The sequence below is a fragment of the Bombus vosnesenskii genome, unplaced genomic scaffold, assembly GCF_011952255.1.
Source record: "Bombus vosnesenskii isolate JDL3184/JDL3185 unplaced genomic scaffold, Bvos_JDL3184-5_v1.1 scf7180000013397, whole genome shotgun sequence".
In the NCBI taxonomy this organism is placed as follows: domain Eukaryota; kingdom Metazoa; phylum Arthropoda; class Insecta; order Hymenoptera; family Apidae; genus Bombus; species Bombus vosnesenskii.
Genome location: NW_022883022.1, coordinates 275813 through 301577, shown reverse-complemented (window position 1 = coordinate 301577; position 25765 = coordinate 275813). Strand labels below are relative to the sequence as shown.

The following is a 25765-nucleotide window of genomic DNA, read 5'->3' as shown; positions in this document are numbered from 1 at the left end:
ACGAATGTTGGTAAAATGTATAAATTAACGAGAAGAAGGTCCGAGACCGAAGATCAAAAGCGATACTTACACAATCTTCTTATGTTAAACTGACGTAGAATCAACAGATAATACGATATAATTATTTCCTTTAACGATTTAGCGAGGCTGTATTAAAATACGTTTATGGTTAAGGTAAAATTACCTGCAACTACACGCGCGTTGTTTGTAATTAACGGGAGGAAGATGTTGTATAAAAAGCTATAGAATAAACAACAAAATATGTTGCAGGCAAAAGTAATACTGAATTATAATTACGACTAAAAATATTAACGTTAGTCGAACAAAACCTCTTATCTTTTAACCATGGTAGAAGTTCGATGCTGGCAGAAAAGTACGGCCGTCGAGCTGTCATTGTGCGTTTCGCTTTTCGTTTATTACGTCCACAATGACGTGAAACAGCAAAGTGCTACTAACGAGTCAAATAGGCCGTTTGGAAACGTAAATCGGCGAAAAATTGTTTATAACTGAATTTGACGAATTAGGCTGTAAATCGTTCAACTCGTGTCAAGTATTCTCTATCGATAGAACCGAGTGATATTACGTGTATTTGTCCGACATTTAGAACGTTAAAGCGATCGAAATGCGCGTATTTGTCTATTCGTGTTTCAAATATTTGCGTAGATTTTGCAAAGTGTGGAGCATTTATCAGAGATAAATATAAAACTTGGACGATAATATGGAAATATGGAAGATGTCTGGTATTAAATTCAGCTACGTCGAATCCAGTTACAGCAAGAGCTAAAGAACTAACGGCAGAGACAGCTTGATCGAATTAAATCAGATTTCCAAACACTTATGCACGGTGGCGTACTAGCGAACGAGGCTGTACGTATATAATGCAAAATAAACTTTTATGCATATATCTCGCAAGAAATTATTCAAATTCCCAAAAGCGCACCGTGGTAAATCTAATCTGGAACTTGAGTGAAAAATGATAAATTTCCACTACTGCGACAGTTTCGACGTTAACCATGAAGGCTGCTTACGTAATTGAAATTGATAACGCGATACAGCGAGAACGTAGGGAGAATAAGACGCGATAAGAAAGAAGATTCATCGGTGAATACAAAGAAGGTCTGACTAACTCTCGGGGATCTTCCGCAAGATCTACCCAGAGTGTGCAAAACGGTTGTCGAGTTCCCTTTCGTTGGCACGAAACTGCCCGAGTTTCGTGTCCCGGAGCCGCCTCGCGTTGGGCTCATTGACGCGCGAGACCATCGAAAATAGCGGAAAACGACAAAGTTTGTTCCCAAGGCTGGCGCGTAAAGCGACGAAAGCTCGCTGGAAGAAGAAAAGGAGGGGCGGTCGCGAACGACGACGACGACGACGACGACGACGACGACGACGACAACGATGGTGGTGAATGTCCCTGAAGTTGAAGTAGCTCCACTCGGCTTGCCTCGACTACCCCACTAGCTCTTTTCTCTCTCTCTCTGGCCGGGCCCGTGCCGGTTACTTCACCAAGTTTTTCCTTTGAGGATGAAAGATATTAATTAAACTGTCACAGACACGGTAGCAGAGAGCTTCTAACTTTATTTCGCCACTTACAAGTTTACCGCTTAAGCGGTTGCCGCGCGTGCGCGCTCCTTTGCTGCCGATCTTATCCCGCAAGCATCAGAACGCCATGGTCCTGGTTATGAATGCGAAGTGACCCCCAGGGCGCAGCGTGCAACGCGTGACTAACGCGTTCATTTCCCTGACATAGTGCCGCTTCCTCCTTGGCTCGTCTGGCCTCGGCTGGATCCGAAACGATTCGACTCGGTTTCCCGTTAGATACTTTTACCCTCCAACGGAATCGATCACCGCCGCGGTAGGATCGTTCCGACGATTTGTCAAATTGTCCATCGAAACCGAACGACCATTTCACCAGCGTGATCGTAATGGAATCGATGTCGAAGTTCGCGTAAGAACAATGGCACGGCGAGGTAAAAACGGTATCTACGAAAGCTCGAAACCGACGTAGGTCCTTTTTTCCGGGTCAAACCGCTCGTTTCCGAAGACCCACAGGCTCCTCGGTAAATTCCTGACAAATGAATCGATCGGGGACACCGAGCTCTCGGGGTTCCAGCATATCTGGCGGTCGCTTTGAAAAATATCGTTCCGTCGAGTCATCCTAATGATATTTATTATCAGCAACTAAGTTGATTGGCGAGAAAGCGCGCAGACAGGCTTTAACTTGTTCGCGATGTATATCGACGCGAGTAAACGCTTTTCCAGCAGTTCCCGAGACCCGCCGCGAAAACTTAAACTCGCTTCTTCGGAAAGATAAATTGTGAGAGGTTAACCGATTAATAAAGCTCTCCGTTAATCCATCGTAACGTCGCTCCTCTGAAATTTCACGGTTCTATCGTCGCCACCGTCTACAACCTCTCTTCTCCAACTTGTCGTAACTCCGCTACAAAGTCAAGTTCGCCGTTTCCAAGAATCGGCTACTTCACTGACGAGGTACGCTGGTTATTAAAAAATATTCGGTCGTAGCGAGGCCCGGCAACGAACCAACGAACGAATGATCGAGCCGGAGGTCACCGGTCAATCGTTCTTTCTCGATTATCGTCGACGACGATGGGCCGCTTATCTCGCTCGAAACTCCTAATTAAACCGTCAAAGTATAAGCAGCGCGCTCTCGTCCCCATACCTAACGCCGCCTAATATCGCAAACATCCGCGTGGTTTGCGTTAGGATGGAGCCTAGGAGGTGGAGGTTACAACGCCCGGAGAAACGCGCTGCAAGAGCACGAGATTGACGTTAATTACCAGCCGGTAATGCAGACGCACGTGACCACGCGCGCCAGGTATGCGCACGGTGGGAGTCACGATACGCGCGAGCCTTCATCGAGGAAAGGATAGTTTGGCAGACAAGGTTCCGACGCTTGGCTCGCATATTAGATGTAATCTCCTCGCGCCTCCAGCTTTAAGGACACGTGCCGCTGCGGTCATACGTGCGGCACGCAGGCTCGTATCAGAGGACGAAGAAGGCGTGAATGGAATAATCGTGCTACGCGTACGATGACGCGTGTGAAATGCACGCTATTCCGGTGAACATGCGGGAGTAAGGGGGCCAAAGTTTTAAACGCAATTTCGTGTTTGCGCGTGAGCGCTGCGGCTGATCTTACTCGGTGTACCGCGTTCGTCGCTAAAATAGTTTCGAAAGTTGGCGCAACAACCTGGAAACCTTAAGCACGCCCTAACGTAACACGCGCGAGTTCCGCTTCTTTTGTTTTCTCAACGGCTTCTTCGTTCGACTTGGTTAATTGCAAATTGCACGGCTCCCGCGGTTATTTTTCGAAGCGACTCGAACGTCCGAAAACTTGAGGACAACTTAGCGGAAGTGGAATACGCCGAAATTAGATTTTCGGATGAGCGCCTTCGCGAAGGCTGCCTGTTCCCACACCTTCCACTTCGTTCAACCACCCCCTAGGCATCATTCTTCGCTCCACCCCATTTTCGTTCCATTGAAAACGATTCAACGGCTCGGAACGCGCTAATATTTCCGTGGTTCCGATCCCTGGTAAAACCGGTCGCGATATTTCAATCTGCTAAAGTTGAATCACGTTTGTCGTGCGACGTACATAAGTACATTATATATATGTATATATATATAACATATATATATATATATACGGTATTTAGTTGCAAATTTCCCTGGCTCGACTTTAATAAACCTTTTTTCCGCTGGCAAGGATGGAGAGCATCTAGCTGCGACATATTAAGGGAGCGTGACGCGAATCGCGAGCGCATAATGCGCGTCCCCAGCTGCTCTGGTCCGCGCCTGTGAGCGCGCGTGCAAGCTTAAAGTATGTGCACGTATACGAGGCGCGAGTGGTCGGGCGGTTGAGTGGATGTGCAGCGTGCAGTTAGGAAACCTTCGTGTTCCGCATGTGCGATCTTACTAATTTCCGGGATCGAAACTTGTCCTAGAAGGAGGAAGGGTTGCGAAAGGTGGCGGAGGGTAGTTGGTTGGCAGCCGCGGTGGGGCGGACAGGTCCCAGGGACATGGGCGCGAATTCGATTAATTAAAGTACGAATTCGCGCCGCTTCGTGGAAATGGAATTATCGCGGCGTAGTCGGTGACGACAGAGGCGACGGTGGTGGCGGCGGCGACTCCACGCCATCGACGTTTCTACGCGACCGAGAGGGTCGAACGGAGCTTCCCGGTTCGTTCTGTCGCTCGCCTCGGCCCACTACCTCCTCCTCTTACGGTCGAGGTGAGAGCAAGTCCGCCGACAGGGCGGCGATTCCAGAGAGGGAAAGGGACAGCTGGGTGCAGGTGGGTGCCGGTGGGTGCCGGTGGGTGCCGCGCGGTGTAACAGCTTGCGACTTTGAACGCGTTGAAGCGAGAGCAGGGAAGGGGGTTATATATTTACGGTGCTCCATCGCGGAGAAAAGTTTCGGCAAGGATTCGAGCCGTGAGAATTTAAAGTCCCTGGAATCTGGGTAAAAGAGCGACCAACTTTTCCTTCGACTTGCACTGGCGTTTCGATAATCCGCTTTGGTATCGTTCCGTTTGGTCCACCGAGAATACCCGAAACCGCTCGGTCGGGCGTTCCGGCAACGCTCCGTCAGGATTGATCAAATATTTATTAAGTGGCCGTCGAGTTTGCGTCGTTTACGTCCTTTTTTTGCTGCGGTGACTTTAACGCCTTTTTACCCTCCTGATAAATGCCGCGCACCTACCACCCATTATCCCATCCACCAGCCGCCTCGATATTTACGTGGAGTACTCCTTGCATAATAATCGTTAGGAAAATAAGACGAAGAGCGTAATCGTTGAGGTTGTTACAAGGCGTGTATATGCAGATTAACGCGAGACGATGAAAAAGTTGAAAGACATATTCGTTGTTTTTCGTTGGCCGATATTTTGCTTGCATTGGCGACAAATTTTAACGATTTCCACTAGCTGAGAGCTGACGTAATATTCGAAGAGCTATACGAAGCCGCGAATGAACTCGTTCGAGTGAATCTCGTGCGCTCTCCTTCTAAACTCGACTGTTATTTTAGTAATCGGCTTTAATTTTGCCTGTTACGATCCGACGCACAATGAAGTTTCAGAGAAGCGTTTCTTGCACAACGAAATTCATCGATTGGTTAAGGTGGTCGGAATTCGAGCTCAGCTGCAACATCTAGACACGGAGGAGTAGGGCGATCGTTCGATAACGCGGAATTGTCTACGAGTATGCGGATAAGATTAAACGAAAGGCCAGCCGGTGAAGATTACAACGGTGGTTACAAAGCACGGGAAAAATTACTGCGATTAAGATACGCAAAGGAAATTTACGACGTAGCGAAGCCGGAGCGTAGCTGCGCAACACGTAAAATCTGAGATTAACATCGACGTTGAAGGCAGAGAACTAATTTCCGTTCTCTTTGAAATTTTGTACAATTCCAGAGGCGCCGCTTGCTTTTCCGCATACGTCGTCGGCGAAATACGGTTTTGGTTCCTGTTCGCGATAACCGCTGGTGCAACGAAACGCGAGTTCAGTGGATCAAGAGCAATCTCGGATCTCGTGACTACGCGCGATGCAAAGAGGCATCCTTAATGTATTTCTACGCCGCGGTGCTTTAATCCGCGATTTGCGGTCCACTTAGTTTCTGCAACCCAATTGTTTCAAGCCGCGCGATCTCTCGAATCGTCTCCGTTCGAGCGGCGCTCCAGCCTTTCGGCTGGCTTATGCCGGCGGCAACGCGTCACAGACGCGGACAGACGACAGAGAACACTCGTGTCATACAACTTGTATACCTTCTTTTCCCCTCCACGACAAAGACAGCTACGATGATAAAAATCTTTTTGCATCTGCATAATATCATAATAACTATGTAAATCAGAGCGACGAACCAGTCCACAAACACAATTGGGCATTCGTATGCTAACTTTCCATCCCCCGTTTCCCACCTCCTGGCCTCCATTTCACTTTGCTAGGTACTATACATACACGTGTATAATATATATATATATATGTATGTATGTATGTATGTAGCTGGTTACCTAACTCCGATAACGAGTTCAGTGCTCGAGAAAAAAAAAAAAAAAAGAAAGAACCGCTCCAGCATCCACTTTTTAACTATTATTCACGCGTATAACAAATCTTTTGTCGGAAAAACTTTCTTCCCGAATGAGTCGTGTCACTCGCGTACGTGAGACTGGCCTTGTGTTTCCTACAGGTGAGATCCAAGTTGGCGATAATCGAAGACAACTCGCGAAAGTTGGACACAGCCAGTTGGACGTGGCGAGAACGAGAAACAACGAAAGTATTCCTTGAGATTTTTATTTGGCTGTTGGACTACACCGGCAAAGGAGGTGCATTACGAACGAAACGATTGGAATAAAAGAAACGACGACGATTCGTGTTTGAACGAGTACGTGGAGCAACTCGCGCGTCTAATGAATTTAATAAGCATCGTAAACGCGTTGCAACGAGGTCGATTGCGACTTTAAACGGGCGGTACGCAGATGGTGCCCCACCTTTCGCGAGCCGATGCCGCATTTATTAATCGTAATGGTTATATAATTGCGCCTTGTGTATCCATCGTCGCGGTAATAGCTTTTATTATTCGTTGGCTCGCACTGATCCATTTTACACGTCGATTCCTACTTTTCGCGATATTAACGCATCAAATATTATCTATCGCGTGGCACGCTGAATTTATATTGTATCACGGGAAATGTAATTAAATTGATCGAATTACATCGCGAATCGTGATTAAAAATTGTATTATGAAAGCGGCCGACTGGTCGAACTGATGCGCGATTAATTAAAACGGCAGTCGAGTACGAGATTGATTTTCTATAGATGTAATACGTAATCTTTTACTCGACCGGAATACATCAACGGCCATCCACGTTGTCGCTGTGTTTTACTTTTCTCCATCTATGTAACTAGCTCAAACATTAATACCGTTCCTTTAATAAATGAATGGTTCTGCCCTTTCGTTCCCTTCTCTTTTTCTCTCTTGCTCATTCTTCGGATACCCCCTCGTCTCGATTTTTTTTTTTTTTCATCCTTTACTTCGGACGAAAAGAGAACGACGACAGTGACACGACAATTCTCAGATTTGCTCGTCAAATATGCCGGAGGATTTAATAAATGCAGCGTCTCGCTAAAGTTTCGCGATGAAACTTAAATATCCCTGAAATGCGAGCTAGAGCAAGGGGAGGCCGCGACCGTGCCGCGAAATTCCTATACTTGGCTCTTCTCTTTTTTCTTCTTTCACTATCTTTTTTTTTTTCTCTCTTTTTTTCACAAATTAATGCTTTCGCCGGGATAAAAATTTGCCGAGCTCTGCCTCGAGAAAAAGGAACAGAGAGATGTTTGCTCTTTTGGAAGCGAAGTTGCCTTCCCTTGAAAGTCAAGCTTCCTTCTGTACTCCCTCTTATATTCAAAGTTCGCTGTTCTATCGTAATAACATGGAACTTTGTTAAACTCTCGTTTGAGGAAAATCTTCGTTGCCGTGGATCCTCAACGTTAATGGCCGATTCAATCTACTCTTACCGATTTCACGCGAAATACATCGATTTCGCAACTTTTCGTTATCATTGGGATCCCCCGCTTGGAAAATGAAGCATTATTGCCATCGATAAGGACCGATCGAAGCAGAAATTCCAAACAGTTGCCAACTTTCGCATCTTCCATTGGAAGCGACCGTGTCTCCGATAAGATGACAGGAAAATACAATATTCATTTTCGAAGGTCGCGTAACTCGCGATAGCGGCACGTTACCGCGATATCGCGTGGAAACGTAAAGTATCGACGTACGATGTTCGCGAAGGTTTTTGTACGGTAACCGGGGCCTTCCGCGGCGAAAGGAAAAAGAAAAACACGGGCCTGCGCTTCTTCGTTTAAGCGTTGCTCATATTTTCGTTCCGGCGGTGTCGACCATTTCTCAGACTGTCTTTCCACCGGAGAACGATTACGGTGTACCCTCCGGCAAAGGTAGCAAGCCCCGGCTCGAAATAAGAGAGTAATTTGTCGAAGGTGGAAAACGTATCGTGATACGCCCGGTGATATGTATTTTTATGATAGGTGCGAAAGACGCGTCGACGAGAAATACGTCGAAGGAACATCTGTACGGTTCCACGATTCTTTATTCACGGTAAGCGATGCGAGGGCACCGGCGACACGTAAAAACATTCTTCTTTCGGCCGCGTCGATTCGTCGTGACGGGCACCATGGCCGGCACAAAGCTCCACAGGCCATGGTATCGTCGAGTGCCGCTACCAATTGCAGTCCAATGTTCGTCGACCAAGTCCCTAAGATCTCTGAAATACGTCGAGCGATATTTTATCCTGTCGCTGCCGATGCTTCCCATCCCCACGCGCTACGCGATAGATCCGATTCGACCTTAAAGCTCATTCTCTTCTATTTCGCTACTCCTTCGTCGCTTCCATTTCCAAGTATCATAGAAAAATTTCCAAATTTACGACGGCACGAGAAAACTGCTTCATGGATATTATTGTCGGACGGGAATTCCGCCTTTTTTTTTTCCTCTCGACATCTCTTTTCCATTCTTTCTTTATTTGCGAATATCCGCCTATCGATCCTGTCGTGTTTACTCCCGACGTTGTACTTGTGCTCGACAAAATATAAAAATAACGACCGTATCGATGGTATATAAACGTTAAAATCAAACGGAGCGGAGCGCTTCGCCTCGTTCCGCCCTCATTAATTTTATTTCGTTGCGTCCATTCGTTTCCGCGATACGAGATCGCCGATTCCACGCACTCCAAGGTACTTAGCGATTGAAATCGGAAAACATTTTTGACATCGATGAGCCGGAGCAAGATTGGCTCCGTAACGTATCGCGCGTACACTGCCAACGGCAGATCCGAATATGCATTTACCAAGTATTCGTATCGCCGTCGCCTCTAATTATCCTCCTGTTGGCGCGTGTATTGAAATCGCAAAGTGGAATTCCATTCGCGACAGCTGGACCATGCTATCGCGGCTATTCGGCGGTAGCTTCACTCGATAAGATGCTACGGTAATCTGTACAGCGGCGGAGATTGAATTATTTTTCTGCCAGAATAATTTTGCCATAAAATAAAAGCGGCGGCAGCGAAACTGGCGCGGGTGAAGTCGCTGTAGACGCACCCACGCCACCGACTCCGAATACGACTCCAGTTCCGACTCCAGCTCCGACTCCAGCTCCGACTGCGACTCCCACTTCGAAACGATCCGCTCTCCCCGCGCCGCTCCATTCTCTTTCCGCCGTTTCCTCCCGGTTCCTTGGAACCCCCTTTTTCTTCCTTTTCCTTTCAGCCTCGCAGCTCACCGGTCGCCCGTTCACCGTTCGTCGTTCGCTGTTCGCATGGCCACTCAGCTCCGTTGCCTCCGCTATTTTCCTCCACGTTTCCTTATATTACATTCTAGATACGGCTGCGAAGACTACGCTGCAACTTGAAAATTCCTTCCCTCTCCTGTTTCTGTCAGTGAATATCTTATCATAATAGCTACCGAGCTGTTTTCTTAGGTCCGCCGGGCCCAAACTCTTTCCTCTATCGTGCCCGCACTGCCAGTTGCTTACTGCCACCCCCGTTCGCTGCTCGACCCTTGCTCTTCGAGTAGCAAAAACCTCGCAAAGCTACAGCGTTCTCTCTCCAACTTCCATAAGCAGTTACGACCCCGTATCTTCGAGTATCGCGCACACGTCCACACACAGCTGCAGCGCAGCGTTTTTCCGTTCGATGCACACGATGCACACCGGTCGAATGCAACGCTGGAGCGTCTTCCGGTCTCATCGGGCAGACTGGTCCACGGGTACGCGTACCGTTCATGCCATTTCCAAACTTTGACTCGTTGGGTACGCGATATCGCGCCATGTGGCCACCGTCCGATAGCACCGCCACCGCTTCATTTTCACCGAACCGTTCGGCTCGTTCTCCGTATCGAAGAATCTTTCTCTTTTTTCCTCTACCTCCCCCCTGCCCCTTGCCCTCCGCCTCAGCTCGTTTCCAGCTTCGGATTATTCCAACTTTTTTAAAACGGCGCCAGAAAAGTTCGCCAGGGTAGAGCGCGCGCAGACACATCGCGAGATTACCGCGATCTACGCTCGATTCAGTTTAGATAACTTTATACCGAATTTTTAATTTTAGGATCTATTCGGTCGCATTGTAGGAACCGTGATTGGTATACACGCAAGAAATTTGATGAATCGGAATAATCGTTAAAAAATTATTAGATGAATCGGCGACGTTAACATCTGGTTTCAAATCTCAGAGTATCGGAAACTCGTATCCGCGATCCGATCCAGAAATAACGAGTAAATGTAGAAACAAGGAACAGCATATTTTGTTCATTGTCGATGTGAAACTAGCCGGCTGGAAACTTGTAACGTTAAGATCATTTCTTATCTTGGTGAACAAGAAGAACCGCGGCACCGAGGTCTGCAGAATAAAGGAGTTGCAGCACTGGGTCGTGCAATTTTCTTTGCTACGAAAACTTCGTCGGACGATAATACTACGAGAGCAGGTGCAACGTCGTGATGCAGCATTTTCATGACATGCTCACCAAACACGTAATTACTTATCTGGTAATTATTCTATATTAACGAAAGCAATTAAAGTGTACATAATCCGCTACTTTAATAAGGTTCGCGGATCGCAACAGTTTATTTGTTTTTTGTCAGAACTACCAATTTGAGTTATGTAGGAAGCATTCTCGTTATTTCTGAACCAGATCATGCATATTAAAGTGATAATTGCATAATGTTATAACGATAACCTCGTTGAATATAATTAAATTTCTTTCTCGTATATTCGACGGGTCTCTGTTTCAGCCAATCTCGATACTCGTATCGTTGATTTTCTTTCTTTCTCTGTTGTTCGCTATTTAATTTCACGAATCAGATGCGAGTTTTAGCCAGATCTGCCTACCTAATCTCGTTGCTAAACGCTTCAAACGAGTTTCAGCCACAGTAGACTGTGGAGTTGACGAACGATTGATAAGCCGTTAGTTTTCTTTACCGCGAGCAGACAGTTTCTGTCAGTTCTTCTCGTTGTACGTTTCGGGATGTTATTTCGTATTCGCGAACAGTTTATACCCTACCTTTACGAAAGAAAATTCTTTCCAATGGTAGTTATCGTTGCGCGTATCGTATTTCTAAAAAAAAAGCATGTTTTTCGAAAGAGATTTTTAATTTTCGGATTGAAAACTTGCTACTATATCCTTTACATGTAGAAGATAAAATAACGGTGACGTATTTCTGTGTTCTAATTAACGAATTTTCCGATCGCTTTGGTTACCTTTTACATCAAACTGTGATAATTGGAAAGGGAGATGTTATAAACGCAAGCATATCGTTTCTGCCTTTCCGAGTCCTGAAATCTCTTCTTTCGCATTTTATGCATTAAAATCATAATTATTTTGTTTCCATGGAACAGTGCGGTGTCTTTCGTCAAGAGACGCCGCAAGTTTCTACTTCCCTGTGCTATTTTGAAGATAATTTATTCCGACACAGAACCATTCCATAGATTCCCCTTAACGTATAACAAAAGTTAGATTATGAGAAACTATGAAACTTCGATTAATATGACTGTAGAAACGGACGAAGTATTTAATTATACAGAACTCGAACGCGACAGACTTGCAATTATTATTCATAAAAGTGTTCGCATATCCTATAAAACAAATTCTCATCTACTATATTTATTTATCAAAGCACAAAGTAACGCATGCTAATTATCTTTTATGGCAAAACGTGATATTATATGAAAACATTCAAACAGGTAAGAAGCAAAACATATTGCGTTTGTACAGTGTTGCCATATCCCGTTACAAATTACGTTAACATTTTTTACTTTCAATTTTACGCTATATAAAATATTTTTGACCGATTGTCTGTCAACGGCCTGCTCTTCGGAAACAACGAAAGAATCTCTCTCTCTCTCTCACACACACACGCACACGCACACTTTCGATTAACGTGAAAGGAATACACAACGCTAACAAAAGCGACAGAGTTCTCGTCTTTCCGTCCCAATCTTTAAAATATCGATACAGCATCTCGATTACCGTGTCTGTAAACAAGAGCGAGTATACGCGTGTTGTCGATTTCCGCGATATAGACAAATACCAAATTGAAGTATCGAGTAATATGATCGATACGGGATCGTTGTAACGTCTCAATCTTTGCTTCAATGGCGACTAGTCCAACGGGTGAGGTATGCTCGGTTGGCAGCCCTGACTAAGGCTTAGGGACCTTATCTTTTCACGTTTCCGTCAATTCGCTCGTTCGGCATACTATTCAGCGCATTTTTCACAGCGAAACGTCGGTGTCCTTTTCATCGGTGATAAACGTTCGTTCCCGAGGAATGTTTACGGGGGAAAATTCTCTCTCTCTCTCTCCCTCTCTCTCTCCTTTCTCGATCCATCGGCTTAACATAATGCACACCAGGCCGGCGTATCATCTTTGGCCATTAGCCAGTGACAGTGCATCCGTTGACAGGAAATTGAAACTATGCTTCACCAGCGACTGTTCGATATTATATGCGCCAACAAGCTGTTAATCGCTGTCATTGCGCCATCACGTACGCTTTAACGAGGGCTACGAATCACTGCTATCGAATCCGCACCCGTTGTAAACGATGTGAAATATGTTTCCAGCTACACGAAATATACGCACCTTTCTATTTTACCGGGCTGTCGCGATTTTTCCATACCTTCCCTATAAATCCGTCGCTGTTTTTCCTCGATAGAGGATACATTCGAGTAAAACACTCACGAGAGACAGAGAGAGAGAGAGAGAGACAGAGAGAGAGAGAAACTAATTCTAAACGCAGTTTCGTTACAAATTTCGTTACAAAAGACTCGTTGTGACGAACGTCGCGTATGCGACGGGTAGAAGCGTTGCGTGTAACGAGACCGCCTTTGACCGAAATTAGAACGAGAAGCACGCGAAACGCGAGAACAACGAACGAAACGATATGACAGTCGGAAGTTGGAAACGGCTAGTTTCGTTCGTTGCAGGTATCGGCCGTCGTAACTCCTTTTTGAAAATGTGCGATCGTCGTGGTACGTTTGACAATAACCAAACGATATCATACGTTATACGAGGATGAAACGCAGGATACTGGTTTTTTGCAGATCTGCCGAGTTTTGTGCAGCCGATCGGTAATGTGACAGCGGCTATTGGTAAAGAAGCCGTTCTACCGTGCACGATCCGGAAACTAGGAAATCACAAGGTAAGGGATTTGACGATGGTTTTATGGGAGGAAAAAAGGAGGGGTGGGAGGAGTTGGCGTGGCTGTGGAACGTTAATTAGCCAGGCCGGCAGCGTAAGAATATAAACGGGTTCGTTGGTTCACGAGTCGGCGAGCTCGAGTTGTTCACGGGTCACGAGGCGATAAAGGAATTGGAGATTTTCGGTAATCTCGTCGCAACAAATGGGTCGCGTGGATGCTCGTGGCACATGTCAGCGGCTCGCGTCTTTTTGCCATTTCTCGTCCCACCACTGTTTCGCTATTCACCACCTACACCATCGCCACCTCTCCTACTCTCCAGCTCCTTCTTCCAGAATAACTTTCCAACAGTTTTCCGCGTGGAGAAGGTCGCGCCCCGCTCATTCACCAGGTGGAGATAAACCGAAACTTCGTCATCCGGTCGTACAGGGTTCGTCCAACGCGCAACAAAGTCCCGCGGAACTTCTCGCCAGGTACACAATTCATTAAGCTTGGCACTGGCTAACGAGACGAAATTAAGCGGCGTTCTGTCGCGAGTGATTAACTCTTTGCGTGGCCGATGTACGTGTATTCGTATTTGAGCTTCTTTCGCCGCGGTATTTCAATTTCATGCGAATTAACGACAATGTGGCCGGTAACTATGCGCGGCCATCGACGCTTCCTGTGACAGATTAAACTTTAATCGACGCAAAATTTGAAATACCGTTAAACCTCGAAGCGGCGAGTGGTTCGTTTCGACCGGTTCTCGTTTCTCACCGTAGCCTCGTACCCCTTCTACCCATCTGTACTCGGCCGCGTTTATATTAATACCGGCTGTTCCTTTATCTTACGGTAAGGAATATTCCGATTGTCGGTTAGAGAAAAACGGGATTAGCCGGAAAGAAGGGCGCTCGTGAAAAGTTTTCGGTGCTTCGATGTGGGCGGCTGCCGTCGCTTTACGCTTTTTGCACAGCAACAACGCAAAATATCGGAGAAATTTTCGAAAGTTTATTCGCCGACGAGACTGGTGCCGGTGTCGGCACCTAAAGCAACTCTACCGATAAAAACTACGGAAAACAGTTAAAACAACGGTACCGCGATGAAATTAATATTCAACGGTTGGTACGGAAAGCGTCGTGAAAATTTCAAGCCGATTTGTCAACGGGAATGGGCGAATTTCGCGGCGAATCGCCGAAGGAGGGAAATTGCCACGAATACAACGTGGATCGTACACTTTCATCGCAAACGTTTAAACGGGGAATTTGCGGCACGGCGACGATTCTGCTGGTTGCCCGGGGCTGTTTCGCCAACGAACGCAAAATAAGACGGCGTTTCATCCCGCGGCCCGAAAGCAAGCTATTAATCGACCACGAAGTTTTAGTCAGTTTATATCAACGAGATGAAAAACGTCGACGAACGGCGCCCCGCGACCAACCTCGAAATATCATTGCACGGAACGTCCGATAACTTTTCTAACCCGATTTGTTTTCGACGTATTCGATACACGTTCATCGGTATTCGATGTTACATAATCGAATTTCTGGCAGTGACGCGCGCACGAATGTTTGCATCAGCCGGAACATCGAGCTCCGTTTCGCCATCGAATCCTTTTTACTTCTCCGCTCTCTGTGACAAACGTCGCTCGAACGACCCAGTAATTAGAAACTAAAGTCGAGTAACGACGATGTTTTGCGCGCTGCTGGCCGTTTCGCTCTTAGCGTGGAGATTTTCCCAGCAAACTCTCAACGTACGATCGAACACGCGTTAAAATCCGTTTTTGCCCGCGCGTGGTATGAGCCGCATCGCGTCGTGTCGCGTCGCGTTCCTGTTATTTTACATTATTTTCAGAGGGTACGCTTTTAACGCGTTCGTTCCACCTACGTGGTACGTTCGCACAACGTCGCGGACACCAACGCACCAGTACACCAACTACCGAATAATACTCGACAACCGCAGGTTTGTATTCACGCGAATCCATTCTGCGAAACTACCGTCCTGGAACCGTAGTCGCGTTACCTTTCGACGAAACGACCCTGTACCATTTGGCCTTTAACCCAGCCCGATCGGTGCTTTGCAACCAGATCCACCCGCCAAGTAATATCGACTCTATCGTATACGCGACTTATTTACCTCCACCTGTTTCACACCGCGTTATGGTTAATTTTTCGATGGTCGGCGACCATATTTCGAAATTAGAAGCAACGATTCGCTAAATAAGTTTAGACGGTGGCGATCGAGCCGGAAACCACGGATCCCGACGTACTCCGATGAACCGCGTAAATGAATTCGTTTCGCAAACGACTCTGCTCCGCGCACGATTTTTACCAACATTTACTTTGGCTGTCGTCCACCACGCGCCCATCACGAGCGTTTCCTTTTGCCTGTGCGGCGGCGTCGCTTCGTCGGTGACGCGAAATAAAATAATTAAAGGAATTTCTCTTCATTGTTTCGTTGAACGCGAAAATTCTAATTTGTGAAACACGGTGTCGACGGCGACGCGTTATTGAAAACACGACGGATAAACAAGCGCGTCGATGAGATGAAAAGCATTGTTCGTTCAGAGGGAAAAAGAAGATGACGGAACAAGGTCGCTGTAGATTGTTAAAAGGCTGGCGAACGCTATATGCGAAAGAAAATTTTCACATATTTTCATTTTTAGAGGCAACGGTCGACCGACTTCTCCCGGAAACGTATTCTTCTCATGCAAATACACGGGCACATTGTGTCGCTGAGTTTTCACGCGCGCGTTAACTCGCGAAATATCGCCGTACGTCGGCAGGCAAATAAACAAACTTGCGGGATCGGAGAACAATCTTCTCGCAAAGAGTCGCATGCATCGCGACTTTGCCGGGGCGACACAAAAGCCCGCACGTAGTCGCAGTTACCTCGAAGAAATCCAATTCGCAGGAATGCTGGCAAGTTTGCCCGAGCAACGCGTCGCCTCTGATCAAAACTTCACACGCGGCGCGCCGTTGCACGCCTTCCCTTGTAACGCGTTTCCCGCGGAATTCCTTTGATCCATTGTTGTGCTAACACGCGCGAATTTAAGGCGCCCCTATTTTCCCAAGAACGTTCCCTCTTTCTATTTCTTTCATGCTGCAGCTTCCTCCTGCTAAACCCCAGTTAACCGTTCATGAATATATAACGCGGATTTGCCGTGGGCCACGCTTTCCAGGATTCGCGAGAGAATTTTCTTGCGGCTTCGAGTCGAAAACCAAACAGGTCCGGAAGAAAAAAGAAAAGTCGACCGATCAATTCGTTAAACGAAATGGACGACTGGTTTCGTCGCGAGCAGAATAACAGGGGTGGAGGGGGTGAATCGAAATTCGCCGCGGGGAAAACGTTTATTTCTAATTTGTATTCCGTAACACGCGGCGAAATAAAAGGAGAACGTAACGAATGAAATCGATAAAGGTTGGTTCGCCAGCTGGTCGGCAAGTTGTTCTTCTATTTACTTCGTGCAGAGTTCCTCCGCCGTGTTTTCTTATCCCTGTCGCGCTAGTTGCCGTCGATTTTTCTAAAGTCCCGCTCTGTCTGGAAGAGGAAGGAGCCTCGAGACGAGTCCGAAAGCTTTTAGTTTTACGCGACACTGTTTCGACCAAGTAAAACGAGGCGAATCGGCGAGACGCAACCAGCCAAACCTTTCTTTCCCTCTTTATTCCGGCTTTCTGAAAGCTGGATCAAGGAAAAAAATGGAAGGGGATGTTCCCTCTGAAGACCGAGGCAACGTCGCGCGAGGATACCGATCGTCGAACGCAGTCGTTTACACCACCACCACCATCGCCACCGACGAATTTGAGACGCGTGTGCGCGACTTCAAAGCGATTCTCTTCTACTCTGCCAGTGGGAAAGACGTCTGACGAAAGTAGAAGATTTATGGCTTTTGAAACTTCATCGGACATATTTGGATAGAGTTTCTCGCGTCGTGAATTCATAAAGGAGAGCGAAACATCTTTCTACGACCGTCTTTTGTCGACCAACAAATATTATGCAGCTTCTAACGCGAGATATAGTACCTGTATAAATGAGAATCGTCCGAGGCACAAGGAAATGATAAGATGGTAAGCCGATTGTGGCTGCTGCCTATATATATTCGGCAGTTCGTCCAAGTTCGTCCTATAAATTGGGCACGTTCGGATCGGGACTCGCTGGATATTTCCTGTTTGGCGGATTTTTCGCGTGCGAGCAACACGGCCAGAAAAGGGGAAAGCGAAGGAAACGACTGTGACGTCTACGAGCGAAGATGAAAACAAAGAAAGGAAAAAAGAAAAAAAAGAAAAGAAAAAAGACGAGGAAGATCGAAGGTCGAGGCATTTCGTCGACGTGATTGTAATCGGAATCGTTCTTATTCCCTTATTTATAGGCGACAAAATCCTCTCGTCGTCTATAACGTTTGCGCATAAAAAGCTCGTAAAAAAGGGAAAAAATACGACAGGCCGGTGGAGGTTCCCGGGGGAAATAGAATTGGTCGTGGCGCAACGAGAATCGAAAAGTGACCGATCGCGTGGAGATCCTCGGCGTCAATAAAAAATAAAGTTATCGTCTGTAGACGTTTGGCGCGGAAAGATTTTCAATTCAGCTGGCGATTCTGTCGAAACGGTTATCGCGCATGTTCCTCACGTTCGATTGACGCATCGTACGAGCCGTGTAATGATTCGAGTTTCAAGCAACGTAAACTGACAATGACGGGCGAAAAATAAATTAGCATTTAAAATGCAGAAAGCGACGGCTGGTTTCGACGCAACGACTAATACGCGTACACGTTTAACGCGCCACGCCACGACCGATCGTTCAACGCGCACTCGTTTCAACGTTGATTCAATTTCCGCGATGGAACGCGAAATGACGATTCCGATGACGATCGATCTTCCGGCGGAACGAGCGACGGAACGTTTGCCGCTCGAATAAAATAAATTACCATAGGAAAAGCCGCGAGAAGAATCGTGCGATTCGGTGAAGCTTGGTGGGCTGGTCGAGGATCTCGCTGGAAAGATGCTGCAAGTTTAATTGCCGTCGCGTCGGTTGACTCGTCGTCGTTTTGTACGAATCGGTCTTTCACGTTATGAAAGAACCGCGAGAACGATCGACTCGGTTCCGTTTCATTCACGGATACGGAACTTTCACTTCCATAGGTCTGTCCTTTTATATCGTTGGATCTATCTCCGGATAATTCCGGGCCAAAGTAGATTCCTCCTCGGTGCTCGTTTTCTCTCCGCCCCCCCCTCTTTTTTCTTTTTCATTTAATTACGTTCCACCGCCGCGTCACGTTTTCGATGACTCGCAATTAGATCGTCGCGAGATCTCGACGCGTATCGGTTGCTCGTGGATCAACGAACCGCGCGAACGCGATTTCCTTCTCGCTTTCTGCGCCGCGTATTTCTCGAACGGCCAGATAAAATATATCTACTTTAGATCGATTTCGTCGTAGGTTTTCACGGCCGATTTGCCCCGCAACTCGCCGTACATCTTAGTCGCGCGAAACGCGAATGCGCGGAGCGATACGACTCGACGCGACTCGATGGATCGTCGAACCGGTACAGCGATCGGCCGTCTCCCGTTTATCCGATCGTTTCGTGTGGATTCACTTACACCTTACTTGCCATCCATGACGTTCCATTTCTGATTAACACCGAAGTCTCGTCGACGGCACGACGACTTTGGCAACTCCGTTTCTCCCTTTCCCTTCCTCTAGCCGCCGGTTTGCCGAAGCCTCTTCCTCCGCAGCCCGGTTCCCATCAAGCATCGATGAACCGGAGTATTTTCGGGTATGGAGTCGCTGCCAGACCGATCGAGGGTGTAGGAAGCAGAATGAAGAGAGGCAGAGAGTACAGGGGGTTGCTGTTGAGGGAATGCAGTCGGGTGGGGGCGACGGCGGTGAGAGAGACGATGGGTGTGAGTTGGCCGGAGTGGTGTTTCCCCGGGGTAAGCACGAGCATATACTTGCCCGGGGCTTATTCAGACAAATCGGTGATTGCTGCGGAGGCGAGCGAAAGGGTAGCTCGCCACACCACCAGCATCGCTACTACCACCAGAGTTGTCGGCGGAACCGCACGCCACCTTGCTGGAGCAACGAAGACAGGGGTTTTAGCCCGAAATTCGCGATGGAGCCGAAAAGAGAACGAGAAAGATGAACGGATATAGATAGGCAGAGCGGTAGAGGGCGGGAGAACGGACCGAGTTTTGGGAGACGGACGGAGAATAGTATATATCTATATATATCTATATATATATATACATATATATATATACACACAGTGTATATATATATATATACAGAGAGAGAGAGAGAGAGAGAGAGAGAGACGTAGACGGAACGAGATCGTCGAGGTTAGAACGAAGAAGCATCGGAGGGAAGGAGAGCGAAGAATGATTGTTTCCATGATTACAATGGAACGGAAGAGGAAAAGGGACGGAGGTTGGCCTAGGAAGAGGGTATGGGGAGCAATCTCTTAGCGCTAACGTAGATTCGTGGCCCAGGGTCTCTGGAAATATTACACCGGAGGGGTACGAGAGTCCCGGCCGTACCCACCGGGGAATTTCGTAACTCCAAGGATAATGTGTGTCAGCTCCGTCGAACCAGTTCCGCAATTTTCCAAAGAAATCTCGCGGTTTGTTTGCCGACAGGGCAAAACGCAAAGGGCAAAGGGAGAAACGCGTACGGCCTACCAGCAGGCCCGTACGTCTCCGCGGATGCAATTTGAACACAGAGAAGACGATCTTCGATGATCGCGCGCGGCGTATTACGCGCGAAACAAAGGGATGATCGTGGCTGGTGGTGGATCGCGTACGAAGATCGAGCAACTTTTCGTCGGATAAGAAGTCGCGTTTCCTCGTGGGATGGTCGAACGTTATCCTGAATTAGCGAATCGAACGAATCGTTATCTTTGTCGTGGAGATAACGATTCTGCCGGCGACGTAATAGTTTCCGTTCTCGTTCTGCGCGGCGCAAACTGTTGTTCCCCAGTGACAAAGTACTTAAGACATTATCGATTGTCCTCGCAGAAGGAAGGAATTCAAACTTTTGCCCCGTTCTTCCCCGTCTATTCTTTTCTCGTCCGAAACGGTCGAAAGCACGACGATAGGTTACCTTCGTTCGCAGATTACCTCCGACAAAGACCACGTTCGATTCTACCGGTTACATTGCACGAAAAACGTGTATCGAGGAACGCCGTGCCGAGCTATCCTAATTAGACTCGCAATTGCCGCTGAAAGCAGCGACGATGGTCCGGCTCGTGCGACTCCTCTCGATCTCCCGTTCGTTTTCCCATGTATCCTCCTGCTTTCCTTCGAGCTGAATAATTTCGAGGAACCGATCTTGTTACCCGAACGAGAGGATATCGACCATCGAAGATATCGTGTCGCGATCGTACATCCAGACGTGGTGTATAAGGCCAGAGGCGGAGGAAGGCGAAGAACGCAAGTGGAATTCCGCGAAATTGGCGCGCACGCCTTCCAAGGTAAACGCATTAGCTGATTCGTAGATTGAACGAGCTAGTCGGGTTAGTCGGTTCCTCGAGCAAGGTACACGGTCGGATCGCGCGCGTACGAATGGTCGGTGTCGCATGACATCGTGTAACCCGACGCATACGGGCGCATAGGTAGACATACGGGATGTGCACGACAGTCACTTCGGATTAATTACCAAGTGCAGCGTTATAGATAACGCGTAGGAGATGCGGGAGTGGGCCGCGGGGCAAAGGGGTGCGCGATACGACGTTAAATTGAACCTTTCGTCAGGTTGATTCCCGCGGTGCCAATGGCACACCGGGTCGAGCTCGCCTAAAAGCAATTACCGCTACCGGCCATACGTGCGAACACGTATCGGTCGTGGATATACGTCGGTGCACATAAACACACGGCAAGACAGCAGGCTGCTACGCGCGATATAATATTGACTCGAGCTGTCCTCTATTCCGCGGCTGATCGCTGCCTGACTCTGTCGCGTTCCCACGTCGCTGCTTTCCGATCCTTGCCGCCAGATGTTAATCTCCTTCGTTATCCTGACGCGGTAATCTCGACGGAGATTCACGTTTTTCCTTAAAAAAAAAAAAAAAAAAAAAGAACAAAAAGAACGCGAACCCGTCAAAAGGAGAACGACTCCTGCGTCTGTCAGCGATTCAGTGGCGCGTGTGCCGTCGGATAAACGATTTTTGAATCGGCTCGGCAATTGTTTACGTCGTTGGATGCCCACCAGTCTGTTTGTCCGCTTTGTCGTCTCTTATTTAACCATCCCTGCCTACCCCTTCCGCGCAACGTTCTACGTATTTGAATAGAAACGTCGATATAATTAACTACATTTACGTTGGGGGTCGTGCAAGTGTACGTTTATTCGGGATGCGGAATATTATACGCACATATACGTGCAGATCCGTTGGTGGTAATATCGAAGCAATTAGGATGATAGAGAGGGATAGCGGATTATCTTGGTCGCGCGGTCCAACGTTTCGCGAATGTATAGACTCGTTCCGAAACGGGCTTTCCATTCGACTTTTGATTTAAAGGCACATCCGCAGACGGATGGGGTTGCGGGAGGATCCGCTTTTCATAAAAAATTGTGTGTTCGCTGTCTCAGGTGGGATGGATTCGTGTGGAGGATAAAACGATATTGTCGATGGGTCAACGAACGGTGACTCACTCGCCCCGATTTCTCGTCACGCTGGAGAACGCAAAGTCGAAGAATCAAAGCCAATCGAGAGACGAGGAGGAAGCCACTTCGCGGCTTCATATTCGCCAGCTTCGGGAAGCTGACCGAGGCTGCTACATGTGCCAACTGAATACGAAGCCCATGTTGAGCCAGCTGGGATGCGTGGATGTCCTAGGTATGCCTAATTGCGCGTTATACCGCATTCCTACGGCTAGATACAGTTGGGTGTTTGCGGTCGGTCGTAGAGACGTCACGTACGCACGCACCGGTTTCGATTAGCCTACCTCGAGAAGGGGTGGAAAATATGCGCGCCTCGCCGCTAGAATACGTTTCAATGGGACCCCGACACAGAACACGGGCCGTAACGTTACGTTGCTGCTCACCCGCCTTCTATTCGTTCCACCCGCTAACCCTCCCTTCCCATTACTATTTCCCTCTACTTCCTCCCCCGTACGCCATACATGCGAGCGCGTATATTACCAAGCGTCGTCCGCGTCTGGCAGACGCGTGTACGGTACTACGTGTAAGCGCGTACGCTCGCGGTACGTTGTATCGTGCGTATACGTGGACACCGAGGGAGAAAGAGAATTCATGGAGAGTGTGCGTGTTTGCCTCGGCATTCAACTCGAAAGAGCGATCGGCCCGAATGGAATGAAATTCCTTTGTGGCCAAACACAGGAAAGGTCCCGTTTCCTTTTTTCTCGCCCTACCTCGACCAAACCTCGGCCCTATCTCGCGCTGAATCTCCTCCAGCCGAAGCTTGCCTGCCGCCCGCCCGCTCGCCCGTTCGCTCGCTCGCTCGTTCCGCTCCGCTCGACGTACAGAATATTTGTCCAAGCTGAACGCGTGTAATTGAAATGGCCCCGTGCTCCTTCAAAAGAAACGAGATTTCATTGCGAAAATGTTCCTTCTCTGTTACCCAGGGATAGATGGTATTTAATTTTCCTCGGGAGCGAAGCGTTTTAACCTGATTTTGCCCAGTCAGACCCGCCGACAGACGAGTCGGTCCAATTTCCATGCCGGCTTTAGTACCGTCCCGTTACATCGTGCTCGATCTTTACGGCGGTCCGTAATTTCTACCGGTGCCACCCTCCACGTTTCCACGCGCGTCTCTGCAAATACGCGACTCGCAAACCCCGTCGTTACGACTATGCACCTCAAAACTTCGACTTCGCTTCGCTTCGATTCAATCTTCGATTTATGCTCCCATATGGAAACGTCTTGGAAATTTCAATCGACGCGATCTTGTTCTCGAACTGTCTCGTTTAACGGCTTTCTAATTATCAATCGCTGCCGATCTACAGAGCCACGCGAATCCAATTTTGTTCTTTCAGTACCGCCGGATATACTTAGCACCGGCACATCGGAGGGCGAGGTCTCCGTTCTAGAGGGTGAGAACGCCACCCTCTCGTGCAAGGCATCCGGAAGACCGACACCTCGTGTGCTCTGGCGACGCGAGAAAAGTGGTTTCATACTTATGAGGGGTCTTCACGATCCGCTGATACCAGGTAAGATATTACATTTTTATCTCGACTCGAGCACCCTCGCCACCGTCGTTCCCGATGACAAATAACCTTCGATTCTCTTCTTCGTTTTATTAATTCTTCGCTGCCCGAAACGTCCGCCGTGCGCTTCTCGAATATCGCTCTTTAAATATTGGCCATTCTCTTTCTTTCCGTTCTTTCCAAAAAATTCCAAGCTTCGAAGAAATTCGAGAATACGACGAAGTAACAAAGACGATCGGTTAAACCGGCACGACGGTAATTAAAATTTCGATCGCAGATTCGTCGTAGTTGCATCACTTTCGACGACTAATTATCCAAGGTGTCTACGCGACTCGATTCGCCATCACGATCCGCTTAGCGGAACATGAAGACATCGTAAATTCGCAAACCTACGTGATGCCGATCGAAAGCAATTACGGTGGAACACGTCTCATCGAATGGAGATTAGTCTGTTTGGAACGACTTTCGATATATTTCCGTATACGTGCCTGTGCTCGTCGATTCTCCGAGTATCGTAGAATTTGGCGGTTTCACGCCTCCCTCGCTGTCGACGGTCGCGGTGAATACACCGGATGCCAAATGGTTCGCGTCGGACGCATTTTTCGCTCGGACGCGCGGCAAATTCGTTGATCGGTCGAGAGATATTAATGGGAACAAATTCTCGAGCGGTGTTGATAAATCGATACGCGATATTTTGAGTACGATCGACGCGACGCCGCCTGCGACGAAAATATTCGTAGACCGAACGATAGGTGGATCACGCAAGCTGCATCTCGTTAGGAGACTGACGCGCTTTATCGGAATAGCGAAACAGCGCGTTTGCTCGATAATAATCTAATCCGGCGCGGTTCATTGATTTCGAAAGCGTTGAAAACGTATACGCGTAATTAAACGATAATACGATGTACGTATAATAACGTCGTAACCGATAAACGATTAGAAAGTTTCTCGGCCATTTTCCCGTAATTTGCCCAGGAATTTTACGATACGACTTTCGCGGTTCGGCCCTATCGATCATGAAATTCGCGACAGTAGTTGGCGAATAGTTGTCGACTATGTTTCAAGTTACCACGCCTTCGTTCGATACGAACATCATACGGCACGGGGTATAGGTCGCGTTTCGCGATACCTCGTCATTCCTTAAATCTTTCGTCCCGCTGTTCGTTAACGAATAATCGTGTAAACGATTTTCGAACGCGAGATTTAGCGTTGTAGTAGGCGATGGTCTGGTTGTTTTAACGCGAACGACGTATTTCGCGTGTAATTTGGTATGCGTGCGAACGTTGGCACGCGGCCAGCGATATGTATACGAGACCTTTCAACGAGATATTCATACGACGCGAGATTTTATAGTGGACAACCAGTCCGGTGAGAAGCTGGAATTAACCAGGGTAGACAGGAGGCAAATGGGAGCTTATCTTTGTATAGCCAAAAACGAAGTGCCCCCGGCAGTCAGCAAGAGAGTCTATCTAAGGGTAAACTGTGAGTATATACTTACAAATTCCGGCTAATCGATTATACTTTAGCGAGTATCGTTGGCCCGCGCTTCGGTAAACGGTTACACTCTGCTTCTTTCGATTTATTCGACCAACGACATAAACGATATTTCTTGTCGCCGGAAAATTCAACCACGTTTCGCCGAGCTAACCGTCTTTCTGCCCGCGCGATGTTTACGGCATTCGAAACTCGATAAAGCCAACGTGGTTATAGATTTCTGCGCGACTCGATAATTCCTTTCTTTATTCGTTTGCATAGGTTGGCAAACTTGTTACGTATTAATCGACTTTTATCATCCGTTCGAATTTCAGTTCCACCTAGCGCCAAGGTTCCCAATCAATTACTGAGTTCGCCTTTGGACACGGACGTATCGTTGATCTGTTTGATCGAGGCATATCCAAAGACGATTAACTTGTGGACTAGAAAGGAGCAAGTTATTATGAGCGGGTATGTATGTACACACGTCGAGCTGCCGATCGTTCGTGTTTCTTTTTCATTAACGCGCGTCGCGTTATCCCTCGGAGCTCGTCTAGATATCGTACGATCGCAAAATGAAATCGATTGTACGCGCACGCCGGATGGTAAAGTTAAGCAACGTGTCAACAGTGGTAGATACGAGATCGACGAAAGGGGACATCCGGACGAAGAATGGAAGACAACGAGCGAGCTGAAGATAAGACGTTTAGAGAAAACGGATTTAGGAGAGTACACGTGTTCAGCGTCCTCAAGCATGGGGAAAGCCGAGGCTACCCTCAGGGTGTACGGTGAGTCGACATATGCTATCGAACGTGTCATTTTTCCACGCTCGCTAGATTTCGCCTTCCATTCCAGTTATATACGTGAACATTTTCTTTGACATCCGTCACTCGATGTTTCTCGTCCCAGCCAGTGTTTGCGTTCTTGCGTTCGCCTATACCAGTCACGGACA

At 47.7% G+C, this 25765-nt stretch overlaps 1 protein-coding gene across 4 annotated transcripts in view; it reads left to right on the top strand.

Annotated features, from left to right (window-relative positions):
• LOC117237704 (lachesin-like) overlaps window positions 1–25765 on the top strand; it is a 39857-nt gene that overhangs the window by 11672 nt on the left and 2420 nt on the right. For 3 of the 4 annotated variants that reach the window (XM_033501976.1, XM_033501974.1, XM_033501975.1), the window contains exons 3-8: window positions 13118–13215; window positions 21764–22010; window positions 23170–23343; window positions 24685–24822; window positions 25149–25284; window positions 25444–25601. In XM_033501976.1, coding sequence (XP_033357867.1) covers window positions 13118–13215; window positions 21764–22010; window positions 23170–23343; window positions 24685–24822; window positions 25149–25284; window positions 25444–25601 — 951 coding nt within the window. The remainder of the gene's footprint in view (window positions 1–13117; window positions 13216–21763; window positions 22011–23169; window positions 23344–24684; window positions 24823–25148; window positions 25285–25443; window positions 25602–25765) is intronic. The other variant, XM_033501977.1, reaches the window with a different exon arrangement.